Below are 22,625 nucleotides of genomic sequence, written 5' to 3'. Positions count from 1 at the left end.
CGAGAGCCGGCGTGGGGGATGGGAGGCACACACACACAGTGTTGTGTGTGAAGGAGACTGTCTGGATTATCATTTGACTGCGTCTGTATCTGAATGTGGAAATACTTAAATACTGTACCAGATTCATTAAGTTTAACTTAATTAGGCCGAGGCTTATGAGGCTGGCAGACGGTTTACTGTATATCATTTGCGCGAGCGTGTAGCGTTTACGTGCTTTCATAAGACCAACCATTTACAACCAGTGCTCCCTTTGGCGGTTATCTACAGGCTATTACTAACAAATGATTGCCTATTAGATTAATCAGATTAATCAGACAGTCTCAGATATAAAGATAGATAGATAAATAAACTCCACACAGATTGTTTTTATGTACATGATTACAAACAAGCCCCCTTGTTCATACACTGTTTATTCAGATAGACAGCAAAAATAATCCAGCTCATAATAATATTTTCAGTAAATTCTGTGCTTTTCTTTCAGAGACATTCACAACATTGACTAACTCTGCAGTCTCCTCACAGTGTTAATCATGTGTGATTCAAGAGGACATTTTACTCTTTTGTAAAGGCAGCACATCCTGACCCAAACCACTCATGTTATCTAGTGTTTGTCTCTGGAGACATTTGTTGGATTTTTTTTATTTATTTCATTTTAATATGTAATATTGTAAACAGAACGTGGATTTTATGGATAAATAAATACAAATACTTTGAGATGACAATCAAGAGAAACTATCCTTCATCTCTCATCTTTTCCTTTCTTCATCTGTCCTTCAATTGAATAGGAAATGTAATATTCCTCTCTTAAAATATTAAATAAAAAAATAAGAATGAGAACAATGAATGATACCTGACCACTTCATTTTACAAAACCTTGCACCAGTTGATTATTGCTTGTGGGCGTTGGGGACATTGTCCTTACACTCAGTAGTTGCCACAGTATAACTGTCACATTTATGTGCGATCATTGATCATTGATCACTGAACGCCCCTCAGGGCAGATTTCATCTTCATCTGTTCATAAAAGAACAAACTCATCCAGGCTGTTGCTAGTGTCGACTCTCCTCCGTTCACTCTTCCTCTGGATATAGGTGATGTTGTAAGTGGGTGTGGCGCTTCGCTCCTCCTCCTGACTGCGTCCCTCTGCAAATATAAACATGGGGTACGTCTGTGCAGATGTGGAGAGAGCCTGTGGGACAAAGAGGCAGCATCCAGATCAGATCCTTTCAATTCATTGTATGTTATTTATTTAAAACATCATCCTCAAATCCACACCAGGTAAGACAGCAATCACTAATATGACCCAAAAGCCAAAGGTACCATGAACAGAAATACAAACAGCCCAGTCACACATACCTCAGTAACAGCTGTGCACAATGATTCAAAGTCCCTTTGGCCTTTAGCGTAGAACCCTATGGTGCAGCTGGGGTCCATACGTGAAACGGCCATTTTCCTGGGGTATTTACAGTGAAACGACTGCAAGTGGTGAAGAGAGGAAGTATATAATCAGAAAAAGGGTCTCATCGGATTCGGAGTAAATACTCTACTGTTCTGAGGTCCTACTGGAAAGTTTGCAGGCAGCACACAGAAAGATTGTAAAGTACTGTAACTAATCTAATCAGATTTTGTTTTTAATTCAACTAATTGAGCACTTTCATACAGTTAATACTGTAAAATTAAGCAACAGCTACTTCAAAATCAGTACGAATTAATGTGTAAAGTAGTGATGATGAAAACATTTGGTGGGCAGTGGGCACTGGTTTACATGAGAGATCAGCTGTGAGAGGAGGAAACAGAGCCAAAAGCAAAAAGAAGAAGAGAGAGAGTACTTCCTTATACCTCCAAGGGAAAGTTCTCCTTGGTTATATCCACTGTGGGCTGACAGTAGTGAGGATCTAAGTACAGCAGGTGGTCATCTGTCACACAGTAGAGCAAAAAGAGAGAAAGACAGAGAGTTGAAGGACTGAGGTCAGGCAGCTGGGTGCAATAATGTCTGTGTACAATGCGCTGCACATACCTTGGAAGCCAACAAAGAACAAAGAGTGCTTTGGTTTCCCCCCAATGATTCCGATGCAGCATTGTAACGTCAACAGTTGCTATGAATAAAAACAAAGCACAGTCATTTCTATGCTTCAGAGAAATTATTTCTTAATTTCCTTACCACAAAGAAACCTACAGCTGTACAACCACACCGAACACAGCAGAAGCAAACATGTGGTTGAAACACTGTAATGAGTTACTTGAGAGTAAATAATAGGTATGCTGCACTGCTTCAGATGGGAACTCCCTGGAAACCTCACAAGTAACTCATTCTGAGAAACACTGGTGTGTAATGTTTCCTCACAGAATACTGAGTTTAGCCTGAATGTACAGCACAAAATGCATAAGAGTGTAGTTTGGATACTTTGACACAAGTGATGTAGGCAGGATTGAGATCTTGCCCCCCGAGTCGCACAGGAACCAGGATGATGACGGACTTCCAGGACTGAGGGGGAGGCCGCTCACACAACCTCTTCACATCCTCCAAGTAGACTGAACACACAGAGAAGAAGAAGACACATACAGTAGATTAACCACAGTACAGGGACATATTTAATATTTATGCACGTGGTTCTTTGAATACTCAAATTTCCTCTAAAAAAAACAAAACAAAAACAAAATTCAAACTTTATTTATATATAGCACCTTTCATACATATAAAATGCAGTGCAAAGTGCACACACAGCCAAGAATATTGGCTCTTTAAAGGGATAGTTCAACATTTTGGCAAATTGGCCCATTGCCATAATCCATATTGTTTTAGGAGTAGGTTTGTTACCGTTAATTGTTGGTGCAAGCTATTTCTAGAACGGCGGAGTGGAGCCGCGAGCAGTGCAGAGCTACACTATGGAGGCTCGGAGTTGTTTTCGAGGCAAATGCAGAGACTGCTTGCTGAAAAACTGCCCCCGACGGGAACACGCATCAGCGGTTTTGCATGAATTTACCTCTAAAACAACTCCATCTCGTAACGTTCCGTTATTATCTCATAGCGTGGTAAATGTGCAGGTCAAAACTTGTCCACCAGAGCGTTTTGGAGTTGTTGGATTGTGTATTTGATGAGTTTGATGAAGGAAACCAAGAAATCCCAATAGCCTCCGTAGCGTAGCTCTGAGCAGCAACTACTGCTATGACTATAGGGATTATGGCAATGGGCCAATTTGCCAAAATGTTGAACTATCCCTTTAAGATATGGCTGGACACTGAGGATCCAGGTGAGAAAAGCATTACTGGGGAGCCATCCACACCACAACACTAAAAGTAGTTAAAAGTAGTTAGAAGCAACAGTAAAAGAAATTTTAAAAAGGCATAAGATATTATTCCTAAAACCACAGATCAAAGAAATTACTCACTTGTGCAATCCTGTGCAACATACACGACCAGACTGGGAAGGTCTGCAGATGCCGCCACAGCTTTCCTGAAATAAAAAGATGTTTAATGTTGTATCCCGATCAAAGCTGGTTGGGATAACTGTACTGGTACGTTACTGCTTCAGGTCTCACTGGAGGATGTGCGCTGCGATGGAGGGACCGTACCAGTCCCCGGCTTTCTTCCCTGAGCTTTTGCCCAATTCCACCAGCTGGTGAATACCAAATGGGGCTGTGGGGTGGTCTGCAAACCATGACACCACCCTCCTGTGCGTTGCCTCCATGGGCCGGTCCAGGATGGAGCCCAAGCTCAGTTTTCGACCCCTCTTACTAGGTCCTTCATTGAAACTCCGTCCACTGTTTGCAGGGCGACTCTGCAGGTCTATGTCATCTTTGACCACATGGTGACGTACAGACCAAGTCCAACCTCAATGCGATCAAACCATAAAGAAACACGAGTGTCAATTGTTGCTAGATGGAACAGCAAAAATCCCCACCGTTCTTAAAGGGATAGTTCAACATTTTGGCAAATTGGCCCATTGCCATAATCCCTATAGTTTTAGGAGTAGGTTCGTTACCTTTAATTGTCAGTGCAAGCTGTTTTTAGAACGGCGGAGCAGAGCCACAAGCTGCTCAGAGCTACACTACTCCAAAAATGCTTTCGTGGACAAGTTGTGACCTGCACACCACGCTATGAGATAATTACGGAAGTTGTTTTCAGGGCAAATTCAGAGACTGCTTGCTGAAAAACTGCCCCTGACATGAACACGCATCAGCTGTTTTGCATGAATTTACCTAGAAAACAACTCGGTCTTGTAACATTCCGTTATTATGTCATAGCGTGGTGAATGTGCAGGTCACAAATTTTTTATTTATTTATTTATTTATTTTAACCTTTATTTAACCAGGTGAGCAAATTAAGAACAAAATTCTTATTTTCAAGTGCAGCCTGAAATTGTCCACAAGAGTGTTTTGGAGTTGTTGGATTGTGTATTTGATGAGGGAAACCAAGAAATACTGTAAAATTAGCCTCCGTAGCGTAGCTCTGAGCAGCTCTGCCGTTCTAAAAATAGCTTGCACCGACAATTAAAGGTAACGAACCTACTGCTAAGACTATAGGGATTATGGCAATGGGCCAATTTGCCAAAAATGTTGAACTATCCCTTTAACTGAAAGAAAAAACATTGACAATATTTCATGCAGGGGAGTAACAAGACTTATTGTAAGCACATCTTTTCATATTTCCAGTCCTTCTATATTGCTTTTCTTTGTTAAACTTTTATTAGAAATAGGTTACATGTTGCTCTTAATTTTGTATACATGTCAATGTCATCCAGTCTTATCACGGAACAAGATAATAAGAAAATAATAGATAAATAAATAAAAAAGGAAGGAAAGAAAGAAAGAAAAAATGTCACATCATTGCAAAAGCATTTACACTCTCTCCTTTCACAGTACTCCTGTACTACTATACTTATATCTAAACTGGTAGGCAACTTTAGAATTTGAAAATTGAGAAATAACATTGATAACTAGAAAACTAAAAATGATATTGCTTTTTATAATAAATTCAGTGGACTGCATATTTGACAGTGCAGTGCGTTGGTGTGTGTTGTCACCTGGTGGCATCAGGTGTAGCAGGAGACCCTGTGCCAGCAGCATCTGCCCCGTACGTAGAATACAACCCCAGCCGCTGTCGGTGGTCAGAGAGCTGCCGGCCACTGGAGGAAACCCCCGTCTGTATGTCAGCCACAGGAGGGACACAAAGCTGCGACGGAAACGCTCCCTCTCCCCTGACACAGTTACACAGCTTTAATGAAAAGCGTTCTGCTTGCTTTTATAGAATCACATGAAGGAGACAAGTTTAGAAGGTGAGAGAGTCGAAGGCTCGCGGCCTCACCTTGATCCTTGAGATCATAGGGCTTTCCCAGCATGACCACAGGAGAGCTCTTGCTGAATTTGGATTTCTGCTTCAATGGCAAGCCTGAGGAATTGAGGGAAGAAGAGAAACAGTTTGATCTCACATGAGAAAAGACAGAACTCCTTATTACACAGTCACAATGTAAAACATTGATTAAAACTGACCGTATTTGACGCTGTTCCATGCTGAGACTAACTTGGATTTGAGTTTGCCTCTGTCCTCTGCCTCCTGGTCATCCCTGCTCACATCGAGGACCTGAGGCCCGGCAGACTCAGAGGAGAGGAAGAGCCAGTCGTCCATTTGTTCGTCTGCAGGGGACTGGCCCTCACAGAGAGCAGAGGAGGTGCTGGGATTCATAGCAACCGGAAATGGCCGAGACTGAGCGAGGAGAATTGCCCCCTTAACTCCATGGCAGCCTACGCAGAAACAGTGGCACCGTAAAATCCAGACACAATAAAACAACAAAGGCCGATTCTCACTGTGTACATGTGACACAACGGACCACAGATGATGTGGCCAGTGTACAATAAATCGTATTATGTCGTCTTGAAACAAACAAGATCTGCCCCTGGAACTGATGGGTTAATGTTAAGCACAGCAAAGTCAATAATTCTCCATGACAGTAAGTTAAGAGTTAGACCATGTGACTGCACCCTGTGACTCAAGGAATTTCAGATATGTCAATTTAGCTGGTGCCGGTATCTTACTCCTGCTCCCACTCAAACATCTCACTGATGTCATGATGCAGGATGGCGGCAGTCACATATTCAATTATACCTTGTACTGTACATCAGTAGTGTTATCAGTGGTGAGGCAACAGTTCAGAGCCTTTCCTTAAGTTACAATACAAAACAATATATGGTATTACAGATAATAGTTCTTTTAACAGTCTGACATCAGCATTTATCTAGTGGAGGTGGAGCAACTCCTACTGTATACCTTATGTAGGCCTAGTGAGTGGCTCCTCGCCTCCTAGCCCAGGGGCCACAAGATACATCTCAGGGGTCATTTATTAGATATCTGAGGGGCCTTTCAGGAGTCCTGCCACATACATTTTTTATACATTTCTCTAGACTTTTTACTCATAATCTTTTGCAAAACACTGGACAACTTTACCCCTTTGAGCCTAAAAATAATTTTATTATCACCTGAGAGGTTTTCTTATTTGAAACGTGACAGGGGGCCACACTGTGCCAAATAAAAACTATGTAAATGAAATTTTATAATACCAGACACAACATAAGATGAGATGTTAAATATATGTTGTTGGGTTATTAACAAACATGTCTCTGTGCCTACGGCTATGTAAGTTAGTTACAAAACATTTTTTAACTGCTGGTTAGACGTAAGACAAGACAGTGTTTACAGTTATTTCATACTATAACGGATTTGTCATGATGACAGATACGGAGATTAAAAATTAAAAAAAAAAAGTATGAATGAGAGCACAACTTACAAACACGTACGGTGACGTCCTACTAAAGACAAACCGCACAATTCAAGCCACATAGACGAGTTGTATAACTCAACATCCGTGTTTCGGACCATCAGAGCTCCTTCACACGCCGCCGAGTCTGAGGAGTAAAATAGTTGTTTTACCTTCATTCAGGCATCTTCCCTGTGTCCTCTAGACTCACACTGAGTGACTGAATGGACGTCGCCGCTGGTTTCCGTCTGTTTCCTTTAAGTTAGCATCAAACAAACCGAGCTCGGACTTCGAGAAGGAGCTCAGCGGTGCAGCTCCTTACTTCCTGTTTATACAGGTGACGTGTTTGCGGCGCTGTGATTGGTCAACGGAGGACCAATGGGCGTGAGCTCCCGGCTCTCCCTCGGGATGAACATTTTATTTTATCCCTGTGATGTTTTTACTTCATCAAAGTGTGTGTTAATGAACCTGCGACTGCGTGAACAACATTACGCTGATAGAAGGACCCCTGGGGCAAATATCTAATGTTTGGCCCCGACTGACCCCCATTACATTTCAATTACTTACTCTGGCATTCAGACAGCAGTCAGTCCAGAGCTGATTGACAGAAAATTAATTGGAAACATAAATATGCCCTAGTTTTTCCAGTCCTCTGCACTAGTAAATGAAACAGCTTTGTGCTTTAGACTGTCAGACAAGTAAAAATAATTTGAACAGGTTCACTGTCGCGTTCATGGTCTTAAAACTAGATTTAAACCAGGGTTCAAAGTACAAGGTGGAACTTTCAAACAGAGGAGTGATTAATTAGATTTCAGTAATCAGTATCTAAGTTTGAAATTAAAATATATCTAGTTAGTCCTCTGCTCCATTATCAACGTTTTTTTTAAATTATAATTAGATGACAAGGTGTTTACTGAGTATGGCGATCTTTGTTGACCATTTCAGAAAGGTGTTTATCAATTAATTTATGAATCATTGCATCATGTACAGTCTGGTTAATTGTTCTTTCGTTAATGCCAATGAGTTCTACAGTATTAACTTGGGTCTTCCTTTGTATTTTAAGAAGATTGCAAACAATACAATTAAACAATGCAGCTTGTTGTTATAAGGATCTCTATTCATTGTGGTGTATTACCTCTATCTCCACCTTTGCATTATTTGCTGTCATTTGTTCAATTAAAAAAAAAGTTTATACCTTAAATAATCAACAAACAGTGGGGGTTTTGCGGCATTTTATTACATTTCTCCACTATAGGCTTTTTTGCATCAGTTTTTCACAACAGTGTCTAGTAAATATGTAGCAATGTAATGAACAACAACGGTCACGGATAGTTGTCGTTGTAAAAAAAAAAAAAAAAAAAGTCAAACACTTGGACAAAGATGAACATGACAGCAATATTACAACTTTAGACTTATGGTCGAAGTCAAAACTGCACAGAACAGAGCATCCGCACAGATTTGGTAGATTTCTCAGGCTAGATGTAAAATTCATAAATAACTAATTTCAGTAGTAAAGCAGAGATTCACCAACTGATGACATGTAAAAACATTGGAATAAATAAAAAAAACTGTTTAATAAATAGAAAAATTATAAAATAAATATACATGACGAGTAAATAAAAGTATCTGACACAAAATAAAGTGCAAATTTCCTCACATCACACACAAAACACTGGTGTTTAATGTCCAAACATGGGGTTCATGTCTGTTTAAACCACTACATCATAACGGACAAAGACTCTCTAAGTGTGTTCATCAACAGAATAATTATGCACAGGCAGGAATTGTCAGACGGACTGTGGATATACACCTATCTCTTGCTCTATCTCAGGGTTTGGTGTCATGTGACGTCGTCCACAAGGTGGCAGTCTGAGACACCTGGTGTCCCGAAACTATGAGGATTTTGCTGTACTACACAAGAACAAACACGACCTCAGCACTATGATGCTCTCAACAAATCTACTCCTGACTTTGTGTAGTCTACAATATCACTGACTAGGGTGCTCAGTTTTATGGAACCCGGCACTGATGGATTGCATATTATTATACATTAAAGTGTAAACAAAATGAAAAGAAACCAAACTCACATCCTATCTAAATAAAGACACTGGCACTTTCTTCACACGTAACATTATACAATAAACTGTTCTTCTGCATAAATAGAAAAGAGTGAGTGAAAGAGCATGTCTAGCCTACTCTCCGTGAGTGCTACTTTCATTATGGTTCTTTACACACTTCATTTCCTTATACCAGACTCTGAACACACTAAAGTATTCACGTAATAGCCTAAAATATACAGGATAATTGCACATTTCACTACGATCAATTGAGACAACTTTTAAAACAAAATGCGCTTGCTTGGCTTATTGCAACCTTTTTCCTCTGTCTTCTCTTCTTGCCTGGAGCACAATGTAAACTTAGTCATTTGGGGGACACTCAAAACATACAAATAAAAGGAAATAAACTAACTGGCAACATTAGCACATTGCATAGTGTCCCTGTGCAAGTTCATCTAGTCTATTTCTTTCAATCCCACTGAAATTCAGCCCTTAAACAGATCTGATTCCATCACTGCAAGCGTTTTGGTATCTTGGTCCAGTTTATTCTTTACAACATGATACAAGACTAATCTTTCAGCGCCTTTTATCCCTTTTAGCAAATGAACGTAAAGGAAACGTACTGTGTTGTGTGTACGAGCTAAATGATGGCACTCGAGCTGATTTGAAATCGGAGTAATGCCCGTTGATAACAGAATCCTGCAAGTTGACGTGGTCTGTCGCAATGTTGTTCACAGTGTTCACTACCTTTAAGGTCTGTTTTATATTTTTCACCTTCTTTTTTTAAATATTCTTTCTTTTTCCATGTTCAATGTAAGACATGCATTAAGACATCTGCTTCTTTTTTTCTTTTTTTTTTCTTTTTTTTACTATATACAACACATTGTGATAAACGTACAGTACATACACAGGCCTACATTATGATACCATGTGCACACGGTTTCCGACGGTTGCTGATGCATCTTTGTTCACATCTTATGTGTCTACATGTCACATGTCATCTATTTGGTGTTATTTCTTCAGGCATTTATTGATGTCTCCCTTTCATTCAAAGTCATGTTAATTCATGATATGTCAGGATGATGCTACAGATAAAGGCATTACATGGGAGAGTCTGACTCTTTCAGAAGCTCTCGTATCACGAATGATGCTTAGAGCTCCGGCTGGTTCCTTTATCAGACTGAGCGGTCCCGGCGCCGGCCGAGGTCGCGGTCGGAGCCCCTCGCCGTCCGCTCCCAGACGAAGCCTCTGCTTTACCTGCCGCGCTTCCTCGCTTCTCCTCGCTGGACTTGGAGGTGTCTTTCGCCTTGGCGCCCTCTTGTGAGCTTCCTTTAATAGGCCCGAGCACTGTTTTGGCCACGCTTGTGAGCTGGGTGACAAAGCTGGCTTTGTCCCCCGGAGACATGGGGCGAGACTTGCTCGAGCAGGGCGAGGCTGCGTTAGAGGAAGGAGACATGGGATTCTCCTCCAGGACCTCCAAGTACGCCCTCTCCTCCTTGGCCCCGCGGTAGCTGCTGGACACCTTCTCTGCTTTGGATCTGGCGGACGCTTGCACGTGGGCTGCGGTGTGGGTTTGAACCTGGGTTGGGACGGGAGGCGCGGGACCTTTGACCCTGGTGGTCTCGGTTGGTTTATCAGTGCCGCCGATGATGCCTCCTCTCTCTCCTGCCTCGGGGCCTTTTCGCTGCTTGGGCGGCTCTGAAGACGATGCTTTCTGCACGCTGGCTCTGTCTGCAGCTGCGGCGCTTTTCGCCTTCTCCTCAGTCTTCTCCTGAGCTCCAGCTGCAGCTCCGCTCAAAGTCTGCGCACTCTGCTGCTGCTTACTCTCTGGCTGTTGGATCTTTGATGGAGGTGGAGTTGCGATTTTCTCACCGAGTTTGCTCTTGGTCGCTGTCGCCTCTGAGCTTGAAGCACTCGCACTTGCACTTGCAGCTTTGTCCCCAGGGCTCGGCTTGGTCGCTGTAGTGGAAGAAAGCGGTGCTGGACCAGCCTTGGTGTCCACTGCAGGTGCACTCCTTGGAACCGCTGCAGTGGGTAATGTTTTACTGGTCTTGGACTCAGCTTTAGTCGCCACGCTCTCGGTTTGTGAGCCGGTGGTCTCAGATGCGGCGGGGGTCTGAGTGTCTTTCTCTCTTGATGTGATCAGTGTGTCCCGGCTGAGCGGCGACTCCTGCCTCCCCAGCCTCCTCACGGGCTTCAGGCCTCCCATGTCTCCTCCCATCGGAGGAGAAGGGGAGGAGGACGATGAAGGAGACGGAGGAGCGGGTCCGTTCTCTCCCTCCATCTCCAACAGACTCTGCAGGCTGTGCTCGCAGTGGAAAGACTCTCTCCTGTAGTCTCCGTGCGTCACCTCCAGGCTATGCTTGCGTAACGACACCCCGCCCGTCAGAGGGGAGGGCGACGAGGAGGAGGAGGAGGAGGACGGCAGGATCGGCGCTCCTAGCTTCTCCGCCGACTGCACCCGCTGCAGCAGGGGCGACCGGGGCGGCTCGGCGCTCTTGGGACGAGGGCGGGCGACGGGAGGCGAGGAGTGCAGCTTGGCGGGGAACATCTGCGTGGTGTTGGAGCTTCCTACCGTGTGGCCGCTGAGGGGCGGAGGAGAGGAGGTGGTCGGGGACGGGGTGTGAGCGAGAGGGGACAGAGGGATGTTGCCGGCGGATTTGCAGCGCGCGGAGCGGTACTGCCGGTGCAGTTTGGGAGACAGGCCGTGCAGGGAGCTGGGCCTCATGTGGTGAGAGGCTGCCGGGGAGTTGGGGGTGCTGGTTGCTGGGGAGCTGCTCTGAGACGAGGTGCCTGTGGAGATCAGAGAAAATACACTTTATTGGTTTTGGATTTTTTTCTGGTGTAGTTTTGCTTTTATGTATGTTTGTTTGTTTGTTTGCTTCTTTGTTTGTTTTTTCAAATTGTAAGAATGCTGGGTAGCTTGTTTGTTTGTTTTTTTCTCTGACATTTAAAGGGACAACGAGGAGTTTCTATTCGGTTATAAATAAGTCTCACGTTAATGTGGATGAATCTCCGCTACCCACACTTGTTAATGGGCCCATTTTCGATAAATATATCGTTCTGTCTCTATCGTTATTTTGTTATTATTAGTGGTGGTGGAAATGCTGGTCAAGCCGACCAGCATTTCCTTCATGGCGAGTCATGAGAATAACGCAGCCGAATCGCCGTTTATGGTCGGAACTACGACGGACCGGTATTTGAACCTCTTTGAACCTCTGACTTTAATTATTGATGAATGAAAACATGAGTCCGTCTTGCGCCGGTCAAAGAATTTTACGGTGCGCGCGGAGGCTCATAAATGTAGTGTGAAAACGCTTCGCTTTTCCAAAACTCTTTGTTGTCCCTTTACATTGATTAAATTAAATTGATTTACTACTATATATTCAAATACTGTTAACCTTATTGGTTCCAGTCTTTTCTGGGTTAGTTTTGTTTTTATGTATGTTTGTTTGTTCGTTTGCTTGTTTATTTGTTGTTTTTTCATATTGTAAGAATGCTGGGTAGCTTATATATTTTTTCTTTTGTTTGTTTGTTTGTTTTTTTCTCTGACATTTAAAATTTGATTTACTACTATATATTTAAATACTGTTAACCTTATTGGTTCCAGTCTTTTCTGGGTTAGTTTTGTTATCATGTATGTTTATTTGTTGTTTTGTTTGTTTTTTCATATTGTAAGAATGCTGGGTAGCTTACATTTTTTTGTTTTGTTTTGTTTGTTTTTTTCTCTGATATTTAAATATTTCTTTACTATTATATATTTAAATACTGTTAACCTTATTGGTTCCAGTCTTTTCTGGGTTAGTTTTGTTTTTATGTATGTTTGTTTGTTTGTTTGCTTGTTTTTCATATTGTAAGAATGCTGGGTAGCTTCATTTGGTCTGTAGGACAGGCATTTATAAGCATTATGCTTTTGCCTGTGCCTTTTCAGTCACTATTTTGTCGATAATGTTTGTAGCTATTATGTGATGTGACTGAATAAAGAATTTCATCATCATCATCATTATCATCATCATCAAACCTTTCTCGTATATAATTAAAAAAAAAACCCTCCTAGACACTCTTGACACTTCCAGAAACCATGTAATATAACAGAACAGAAGCCTTTAATGCAGCCCATGTTTCTAAAATATAGCACCCTAATAAATGTTTAGGACCAGATGAAGGTCACATATATTCTAGGGATTTTATACTAACCCAGATAAGGAGATTCAAGAGTGGAGCGGTAAGTCTGAGTGGGCGAGCGGGCCGTGAGGCTGTGGGTGGGGGAGCCTGGGAGACTGTCTCCGGACGACAGCGAGCGATTTAGGGAGGAGAGGCTTCGGCTGGTGTGGAGCAGGTTGGACTGCTTGGTGATTTTTCTGAACAGGGAGCTGCGTTTCTTCCTGAAAGATAAAAAAAAAAAAAAAAAAAAAAAAAAAAGATGATATTGTGAGGAAAACACATGCATAGGAAACATAGAGGAGTGTGTGGTTTTGTGATGAAATGAAATCTGTTTTGCAGTAACTCACTCTTGTCCCTCCTTGGCCCCCGTCCTCTTGCTGCGCCGCGCCATCTTGGATTTATAGCTGGACTTGCGGGCGGGACCCACTTTTATCGAGGTGTTCTCAAAGGGAGTAGTTGCAACTGTCACCTTGTTTCCACTCTGTAGGTTATATTTACAGTATGTATGCGGACCATATTACTTCATGGGTACATTTAATATATATCTAAAAATGTAAATACTTCATTCGGATATAGAGACGGAAGGACAGATAAGTGTCACCTTCAGGATGAGCTCCACCACCTCTGTATGGACCAGACCGTGGACTGACTCCCCGTTCACATGAGTGATGAGGTCACCGGCACTAAGGCCAGCGTCCTGGGCCGGACCTCCCTCCTCCACATGCTGTGATCAGAGCAAATGAATGACACAGAATGAACCATTTAGACATAAAAGCTCTAATGGTGCTCTGGAAACTCTTCCTACGTTTGTTTGCAAGCATCAAATACTGCAATATTACACCCTCAGCATGGTGTTCCCCAGGGCTCAATACTTGTTCCTCTCCTTTTTCCATTTCACATGTTCCTACTCATTCTGTCATGGTCCTGCAATTCTCCACCTGCACAGCTGATGCCCTCAGGCTTTCCTGTTTTTCTCTGTCACCAGACCTCCACCGCCCACCTACACACCTGTTCTCATTTCCCCTTTTGCTTTGTCAGCATTTGCATCATCTCTCTTTCCACTGCCCTGAGCCATATTGTCAGTGTTGTATGTGATTCAGTTGATTCTCACCCTACTGTTCTTGTCTTCTGTTTCTGAAACATGTTCCAGTGTTTCGGATCTTTTGCCTGTCAGTTGATCTGTTGGTTTTTGGGTCTGAACAGTCTCTGTGTGGTTACATTTGGTCCTTCAACCTGTGCTCTATACATACAAATGTGGCACAGCCAAAGACAAGATGATGTAAAATGATAATTTGAATCATTTAACAACTCAAAACCAATATGATATTCTAGTTATAAGTAAAAGCTAAAATAAGTAAATTTTTTAAGAGGAATGAAAGGCAAACAAAAGAAATTTTATAAAAAATCTGAGGTTTTAATAAAAAGAAAAAAAGCAAGCAGACCCATTTTGTATCTGCATTTGCATTGATTGAAGTCTTAATGCCTGTACACAAGGCACTGAATAGTTTAGCATCTCCATACTCACTTAGTATGTCTCTCTCCATGTCCCTTACATTAGCCTTAGCCTATCAAACCCTGCAGCCTTAAATGTACCAACAATTAAGACAAAGGAGTCTGGAGAGGCAGCCTTTTATTATTATTGACCACAATTGTGGACAAACTTACTCTGACATGTAACATCCATTGTTATTTATCTATTATTTATCTGCATTTATCTCTGCAGACAGCAGCCCTGTTTTAACTGACTCTATCTGGAAGCTGATTTAATTTCTTTAGTTGCATGTTCACTATTTTATTGAATTCCAGATTTGTGTTTGTTTTTAACAGGGTTTTTTTTAATACAATTTGATGTGAAGCATTGCTTGCAGTATAAATATCTTTATAATTAGTAGAAGCAGTAGCTTGCTAAGTAGAGCCACCAGGAGTTGTTTACGCTCTAAGCTCTGCTCACTCACCCAGACCATGTGATGTACGCTGTAGACGTCACTGTCTCCCATGTAGACTCTGATGGCTCGGAGGGTGAAGCCGTACTTCTTCCCCGAGCGATGGATGGTGATGGGAGAGTGCAGGATGTTGACCATCGGGGAGTAGTCTCTGCTGGGAGAGGAGTCCCGGGAAGAGGGGTTGGACGAGAGGGAGCGAGGAGACATGGGGCTGGCCAGAGGGGAAGCACCGTGCTGCTCCACTGTGGAGAGAGTGATAGAGTTAAAATCACATCAGAGGATTAAATTAAATAGTTATTTTTTACAGTTAATAAGCTAATGCAATTCAATACGTGCCTGTACCTGCAGGAATGATGACAGACAGAGCCGTCGCAGAAGCAGATTTGATGACCTTGGTTCCTGGCCGTGAGCTGCGTTTTTCCCCTTCAGCCGAGAGCTGCTGGTGGCGAACTCTCCGCAGCACCAGGTCAGTGGTGGCCCCGCGAGGCGCCTGCGATTCTGGAAGCCCCAGAACGCCGGCACTGCCCGACAGAGGCAGCGATGGCTCAGCAGGTCTCAGGATCTTGTCTGTGATACAGTAGAGACCCAACCGTCAAAAAACTGCAAACACACGTTAAGGCTCACAATGTGATGTGATGTGCTCAGTGAGGCTGTGCTGCCTTGTCCCTTCTTACCTCCAGTTGTGTGCCCATTGCTGTCTTTAAGGTAAGCTCTCAGATCACCCTGAGAGGGGGTTGAACCCATAGCCCCTTCTAGGGAAGTCCCCCTTGTCTTCACCGGAGGCTGCCTGCTGGATATCGGCAGCTCAGAGTCCACTTCCAGAGGGGAGGCCAAGCGGTGTGTATCCATGAGGGCGGAAAAGCGTCTTCGGGCCCCGGATGGTGGGCTAGAGTCGCTCTCGTAGAAGGAGGACTCAGAGCAGGACAAGCGCTTCCTGGAAAAGAAAAACAACCAACCAAGAGATTAGAATCAAATCATTTAAAGCCCCAGTGTGTAACTTATTTGACTTTTTATTAGCAAAAATCAAATATTGCTTTCATAAATACGTATTTCACTGAAGTCGAATCACACCCGCATACAAATGAAAGCTTTCTCGTACCTTAGAATGAGTTGTTACAAGTCGTTACAAATACATAAGTGGACGGCGCACCGAACCTTGGCTGCCATGTTGCATCGCCATTTTTTACGTTCAGTGGCAGCATAACCGTACGTAACCATAGAAACTCAGCGGAGCTGTCGGCTCGGGGAGAACGTTTTCCAGGTAGCGCCTGTTAAAACTGTCCCCACTGTGTAGTGTGAGGAAGGACGGAGGCACTGATGTTGCATTCAGGTGCAGTCAGGCAGACGGCCGTCGGCAAACCAACCAGATGTAATTTTACTCGACGAGAGAAAGACGGTAAAACGTGGGTCAGGTAAACAATACGACATCACCATGGCAACATATTGTCACGCCTGTATTGTTTTGCCTCGTGCTGGCGGACCACTTGTTTACATAGAGGCTTGTTTATCCTGTTACATGCAGTGTCTGTTGTCTGTCTGACGTCTGCCCGATTTCACGTGAATGCAACATCAAGAATACGTTCCGATATGCAACCGCACCGCTAGATGGGGGTAATTCCTAGACATTATACCTTTAAAAAGAGAGTTTACTCTCAAATTTTTCTCTTTCTCTGGTAATGCACCAGGTCTATGTTCTGCTGTTCCACTTTTTGCAGGCTGCACTTACATCTCAGGAGATCCAGTCCTCCAGCTCTTGTCCCTGAGGGTGACACTTCCCAGGCTCTCTCTTTTGGCCATGCGCTCCTCCCTGGGGACCTTGTGCTCCCGTAGAGTCACACCATGGGGTTTATGCTCCAGCTGGGACAGATGCTCCATACTGCTGTACACCTTTAGGTCCACAAAAAAAAAGTTAGTCAAACTCTCTACGCACCGATTGTATTGTTACGTATGCAGACCGATGAGCGGTCATTGCTGTTGTAACATTTCAAATATAATCCGAGGCGGTTTTAACGCATCTGCCGGGTCTGACCTTGCTGAAGCGGGGGGAGCAAGATGAGAAGCGATGAATCTCCACAGGCTCGTCATCGTTGGTATCATCTTCATCGTATGACTGCACATGGTGGTAGCGCTCAGAGCGGGCTGATGGGGGAGCAGTAATGAGATAATGAGAGAACAGCAGCATTATCTTCCTTTCTTTCCCTTCTGCTGATCTCATTCTTTATACTAATGCATGTTATTAGATACTGACACTGGCCTGTGTTCAGTGAGATGAAAGCAGTCACTGTGTGCTGAGAGCTTTCCCTAAAAAAGCTAACTCAGACAGACCCCCCCCCCCCCTCCTGCTCATGCTGAATTGACACAATTAAACCTTTAAAAAAAGCACATTATGCTCTTAACTGTGTCTGTCTGTATTGTCAGTGTTAATCGTGGTAAAATGTAAGAACCAGAAGACCCTGAGCTGAAAAAAAAAAAAAAAAAAAGAAGACCCTGAGCTGTTCTGATGACTATGAACTTTCAAAGCTCAAAGGGATCTGTGGTCAGAGCACCCTGCAGTCCCACAGACAGACTTACTGTCAAAGTAACTGGTGTCTTCCTCTGACTCTAGGTGAGGGATGAACTCTGCCTTTTGTCTCAGCAGGCTGTTCCAGTCAACCTCTGCGAAGAATGCGTGCTGCTTCACTTCAAAAGCACCACCTAGAGGGCAGAGGAAAGAGGAGGAGATGCGTATGTGAAGGGTGAGACAGTTTGCATTCTAGGTCAGTGATGCCCAGCCAGGGGTAGCCTGAATACATCCAGCGGGTACTATGTCTGCAATTGCAAAAAGTGGTTGGGAAAGATGGCGATGGAGTTGAAAAATATATAAATTATGATTCACTTAAAAGAAAAACACATCCTTGTGTTCAGTTGTGACACATGAACATCAGCCGCTAAAGTGAGGGTGTGTGAAAACTAGCTAGTAAATAGGTTGAGTAGTCTATATGGATGTTTCAAACATATACACTCAACATAATGGACAAATAGTTGAAATAGTGAGATAAAATGAAGTTTAAAAAGTTGGAATAGTAAGGTAAAAGGTGATGTGTGAACAATTAACAACTAGATAGCTTAAAGAAAAACAGGTAAACAGTTGGGGAGGTAGAAAAAGTAGCTGCTAATGCAAATACTTAAAACTGTTAGCTAAAAGTAATGTATAAACAACAGTTGAAACATAAGCTAAAGATTACAAACAGTTGAAATAGTGAGAGGTAATGGATGACGCTACTGTAAATAGTTGAAATAGATCATATTTTTGTCGTAGCTACAGGAAACAGTTCAAATTGGATAAACAGCTAAAATTATTAGCTAGGTGAATTATAAACAATAATAGTAGCTAAATAGTTAGCCAAAGATAATTGACAAAGACTTGAAGTAGATAACTAATGGTTCAAATTTGACCAAACCCAAATTGACCCATCTTAGAATTAATTTAAATGGACACATTTGGAACAAAATACATGATTTTGATAAAGGAGTTAAAATGACCAGGTTTTAAGGAATAAAAAGCTGAAATGACTGCAGTGACTGACCTGTGCCCAGTCGGACCAGTGGGTTTGTCTGCAGCAGGGAGGAGATCAGGTTCTGGGCATCAACAGGTAGAGCCTCATCGGCCTCTGGCCAGACGATGTCATCTGCAACACACAGAAGCACATTTTTGGTGTGGAGACCAGAAAAGTATGTTTGAGAAAAATAAAAGACAGAAAATAAATCTGTTAGTGGTGTACAAACCTATAAATACCCGTCTTACCTGTGATGACCTGTCCAAACAGCTCCTCCGGTGTGTCTCCAAAGAACGGCACACAGCCCACCAGGAACTCATACAGGATGATGCCCATCGCCCACCAGTCCACTGGCTTCCCATAGCCCTGACGAAGAATAACCTCGGGGGCGATGTACTCTGGAGTCCCACAGACCTTAAAGAGAATTACTTGATTTGTTTAGTCGTTTCTTAGACTTTATGTGAATTACATGCAACACTGTCCAGATTTTTAACACTTTGTTACATCTAATTTATCTTCAATATTGTGAAATCTGTAATTTCTGAAATGATCTTAAACCTGCTGGTAAAGCATTAAACAGATGAGTTAATTTTCTACTTGTAGGAGCTGTTGAAAATGATATCTTGGCTGAGTGGCAGACAGTTAACGCTAAGCGGATGGCACGTATGAATGGAGCATGCGTATTTATGCCAAGTTTACAAGATCACCCCAGAGATGCCAAGACAAGATGAAAGCCCCGGTGAGTGTTTTCATGTGCAGATGGGTATGCACTGAACGCTGAATGCTGATTTCTGGCTGGCATAATGCACACACAAAGAAACAATGAGGCTTCGATTCAAAGCATGAGCACCAAATGAAATGCTTGAGGAAACAAACCTAACCGAAAAAGAGAAATGATTAGAATAACTGAGGAAATACTGGCCTATTGTTCTGCCAACTGTTAATGGCCTCATTTTTTTTTCATGCTTCAGAAATGCCTGGCACACAATGACAGGGAATATCTTTGCATAGAAATGAAGACATCAAAGGACGTTTCATATTTCAACTTTGCTTGGATCATACTGTCTACAGTGTAGCGCTGCCAAAAAGACAATTTTCAAGTTATAATTTATATATTGTTTTGATCATTTGAATTCATTTTCATTTTGCTCATTGTTGGTAGATTTAAGTGACCTAAACAAATTATAAATGTAAAATTTGGCTATGCTCTTCTTAGGAGTTACTTCAAATAAATCTGGATTTGTGCTATTTTCATGTTGCCTTCGTAATACCTGTTTATCCAGGAACTCCCGGGTATCCTTCTCTATGTGTCCTTCATATAAGTTGGTGGTCAGACTCATCAGACCCATCTTAGACAGGCCAAAGTCTGTCAGCTTGATGTGACCCATTGAGGTAATCAAGAGGCTGAGAACAGGAACAGAAAAGTTAAGCCCAAGTTATATAATCTTTACACACAGGATATCGTTTTGAAGTAGGAATGTAATAAATAGCAATGAAAGCAAGCAGTGAGTTGCCATGTTTTGCATCATCCCTTTGCAACAGTTTGGTTAAAAAAAACTAACTCCGTCTTACTTGTCAGGCTTGAGGTCACGGTGTACGATGCCGTAGTTGTGTAAGTACTCCAGCGCTAGGACCGTCTCTGCAAAGTACATGCGCGCCATCTCCACAGGCAGAGCCCCGATGTTCTTCAGCAGAGTGGCACAGTCTCCACCTGCCGGCACAATGCATTATTTGATTAGTCTCGTGCTGACATTATCCATTAACATGAATGTCTCCTGGTAGCTCTTGTCCAAGAGCATTTCAGCTTCCATTTAGATGAATGCACACATGTACAACAGAACACTACAATGCAATCATGAAGTACAGTCATCCAGTACATGAGCATATAACACAACTCAACATTTAATCTAATCAGCCTATAGAATATTCATCTATGAAGTAAGCTAGCCTTTAATAAGATAGTATTGCTACTACATATTTAGCCATGCTAACAGAAAGGCTCTTGCAATGGTACTGTGGATATGTCAATCAAACACTCCTGCCTGCAATATCTCAGCAACTAATGGATGGATTGGATCTGATATAGACATCCATGTTTTTCATTCATTTTTTTAAAATTAATTTTATGCCAACATGAAAAAAAATTAATAATATAATTTAAAAAAAAAAAACAGACAGACAATACATGACAATTCATGTGTATTCACACTTCATTCAGGTGAATATATCTATTAAATAAAAATAAAAAACAAAACAAAAGGTGCAGTAAGGTCCACAAACAAACGATCACACCCGCACACACAAGTACAAGAAAAAAAAAAGAACAGTTCTCCATTTTGGAATAAGGACCCCCCCCTCACATCACCCCCAAACAATGCAGTGTTACCGTGACATTCGCATTCATAGTTTGAAGTGAATTGTTTTGACAACTACTGAATGGACTGCCCCTGAAATTTGGTGCAGACATTTATGCTCCACTCAGAATGAATTGTAATCATTTAGTCTTCTCCTGACTTGTCAACCACCAGCACTGTAATCAAGTCAAAAATGTCTGATTTGTCCGACTGGTTTATGACTAGATAATACCAGGCATTTAATACAATTAGAAAACAGCTCTGTGCAAACATGCTCAACCAGGACCACTGTGATTGTGGTAAATATATTAGTACTATAACTGTGAGTGTCTTTTCATGTTAGCATGTAGCTCAAGGCACTGCTATGCTTTTGATGAGACAGCATTTAAGTAGAGGCTTGCAGAGCTGTAGACTCAAAAGCTGTGTTTGTCATAATCAAAATCAATATAACCATTTCATACAGTAAATAATATTGCTTACTTTGAAAAACAGGTGGTAATCAAAGAAAGAAATATGTTTGTTTTGTGGTTTTTAAGATCTTTCTAGAGTTGTTTTACCATCATTAGCAATTTACTGTCATGTTTTCACCTGTGCATTATAAAGAGGGAGCATTGGGGCCATTGGCAACACACTGAAATATTTAGTGTATTAGACTCTACTCTAATTCAGAGCTAGTAGAAAAACACTTGAGACAGCCAATCTTTTCACAGAATGGCTGGAGGTGTAGCTGTGACCAGAGTATTTAGCCAGCCAACACTTTGCACCAGTGCAACCTCTACACACCCCCCCACACACACACACACTCACCTTCTACGTACTCCATGACCATGCAGAGGTGTCGACGGGTTTCGAAGGAACAGAACATGGAGACGACGAAGGGATTCTCGGCGAAGGTGAGGATGTCTCTTTCCACAAAGGCCTGCTGGATTTGGTTCCTCAGGATCAGGTTTTGCTTGTTAATCTTCTTCATGGCAAATCTCTGCCGTGTCTCGAGGTGACGCACCAGGTACACAGCGCTGACAGACACAGAGGCACACACAGCATTTATTTTTTTAAATATAAGCTTTTTCCATCCCTGACTTAGAGATGTAAAAAAAAAAAAAAAAAAAAAATGAATCACATCCTCATCAGCAGAGTAAAGAGGAGCTCTTAATGCTCTACCCACCCGTACGCTCCATTACTGATCAGCTTGATGGTCTGGAAATCTGCTTCTCCTGGTGCTTTCATTGCTCTGATCTTCCCCTGCAGATCAAAGATCACAGTGCTGCTTTAGAAAAAGTTGCTCCTATTCATTCACAAATTATATTATTAATCTCATCTTTTAACAAGTGTCGTCTTAGTTGTATTTATTTCACATTCACAAATACAAAGCTGCTTGTTCACTTCTGGTCTATACAGTACCTAGCTCCTGCTCAGCTAATGTTTTTTGTTTACTTCGCTTAATTTTGGCAGGTGGGGGAGTTGCGCCTAATGCTGGAGGGAAGCCCACAGATTCAAGGAGAGAGAAAGGGGGGGCTTGTCTGTTTTTGTACTACTTCAGCATAAATTAGCCAAATTAGATGGATAAAAGCCTGTATGCCAAGTCATTAGCAAATGGAGCAAACATTTTCAGTGAGATCGACAAGGACCTTGGCGAGGCCAGCCGTCGTCCTGTCACTCTGCATAGGTAAGAAAATGATGGATGAATGTGGAAAATGAACAGATTGAGGACTAATTTTGGGTCTCACCTCTGTGGAGTCGTCTGTTTCAGGCGTCAGCGGTCCCTCGCTGTCGTAACTGTCCAGGTTTACCATCTCTGGTGACAAAACAAATAGAAGACA

The 22,625-nt window shown here is 42.4% G+C and overlaps 2 protein-coding genes across 2 annotated transcripts in view; both read right to left on the bottom strand.

Annotated features, from left to right (window-relative positions):
* Positions 1-401: 401 nt before the first annotated feature.
* LOC310989574 (cysteine protease atg4da-like) lies at positions 402-7,070 on the bottom strand. Its single transcript, XM_083976674.1, has 11 exons — positions 6,925-7,070; positions 5,490-5,741; positions 5,305-5,388; positions 5,024-5,197; positions 3,540-3,831; positions 3,390-3,454; positions 2,405-2,532; positions 2,018-2,096; positions 1,840-1,916; positions 1,357-1,476; positions 402-1,189 (listed from the first exon to the last, which is right to left on the bottom strand). The coding sequence occupies exons 2-11, from the start codon at positions 5,680-5,682 to the stop codon at positions 1,019-1,021; spliced, it is 1,383 nt and encodes a 460-aa protein (XP_083832800.1). The 5' UTR covers positions 5,683-5,741; positions 6,925-7,070; the 3' UTR covers positions 402-1,018.
* Positions 7,071-9,946: 2,876 nt separating this feature from the next.
* Positions 9,947-22,625, bottom strand: part of LOC310990557 (microtubule-associated serine/threonine-protein kinase 1-like) — a gene marked incomplete at both ends in the record, with an annotated part of 47,715 nt that continues 35,036 nt past the window's right edge. The window contains 17 exons of the mRNA XM_083977985.1: positions 9,947-11,601; positions 13,006-13,193; positions 13,320-13,453; positions 13,574-13,696; positions 14,928-15,157; positions 15,258-15,482; positions 15,590-15,849; positions 16,642-16,802; positions 16,945-17,054; positions 17,487-17,609; positions 18,482-18,583; positions 18,700-18,865; positions 19,723-19,855; positions 20,024-20,162; positions 21,613-21,821; positions 21,971-22,047; positions 22,533-22,600. Coding sequence (XP_083834111.1) covers positions 9,947-11,601; positions 13,006-13,193; positions 13,320-13,453; positions 13,574-13,696; positions 14,928-15,157; positions 15,258-15,482; positions 15,590-15,849; positions 16,642-16,802; positions 16,945-17,054; positions 17,487-17,609; positions 18,482-18,583; positions 18,700-18,865; positions 19,723-19,855; positions 20,024-20,162; positions 21,613-21,821; positions 21,971-22,047; positions 22,533-22,600 — 4,103 coding nt within the window. The remainder of the gene's footprint in view (positions 11,602-13,005; positions 13,194-13,319; positions 13,454-13,573; positions 13,697-14,927; positions 15,158-15,257; positions 15,483-15,589; positions 15,850-16,641; positions 16,803-16,944; positions 17,055-17,486; positions 17,610-18,481; positions 18,584-18,699; positions 18,866-19,722; positions 19,856-20,023; positions 20,163-21,612; positions 21,822-21,970; positions 22,048-22,532; positions 22,601-22,625) is intronic.

Source organism: Trachurus trachurus (genome assembly GCF_905171665.1).
Source record: "Trachurus trachurus genome assembly, chromosome: 8".
Classification (NCBI taxonomy): Eukaryota; Metazoa; Chordata; class Actinopteri; order Carangiformes; family Carangidae; genus Trachurus; species Trachurus trachurus.
This window is presented reverse-complemented; position numbering and strand designations above follow the sequence as displayed.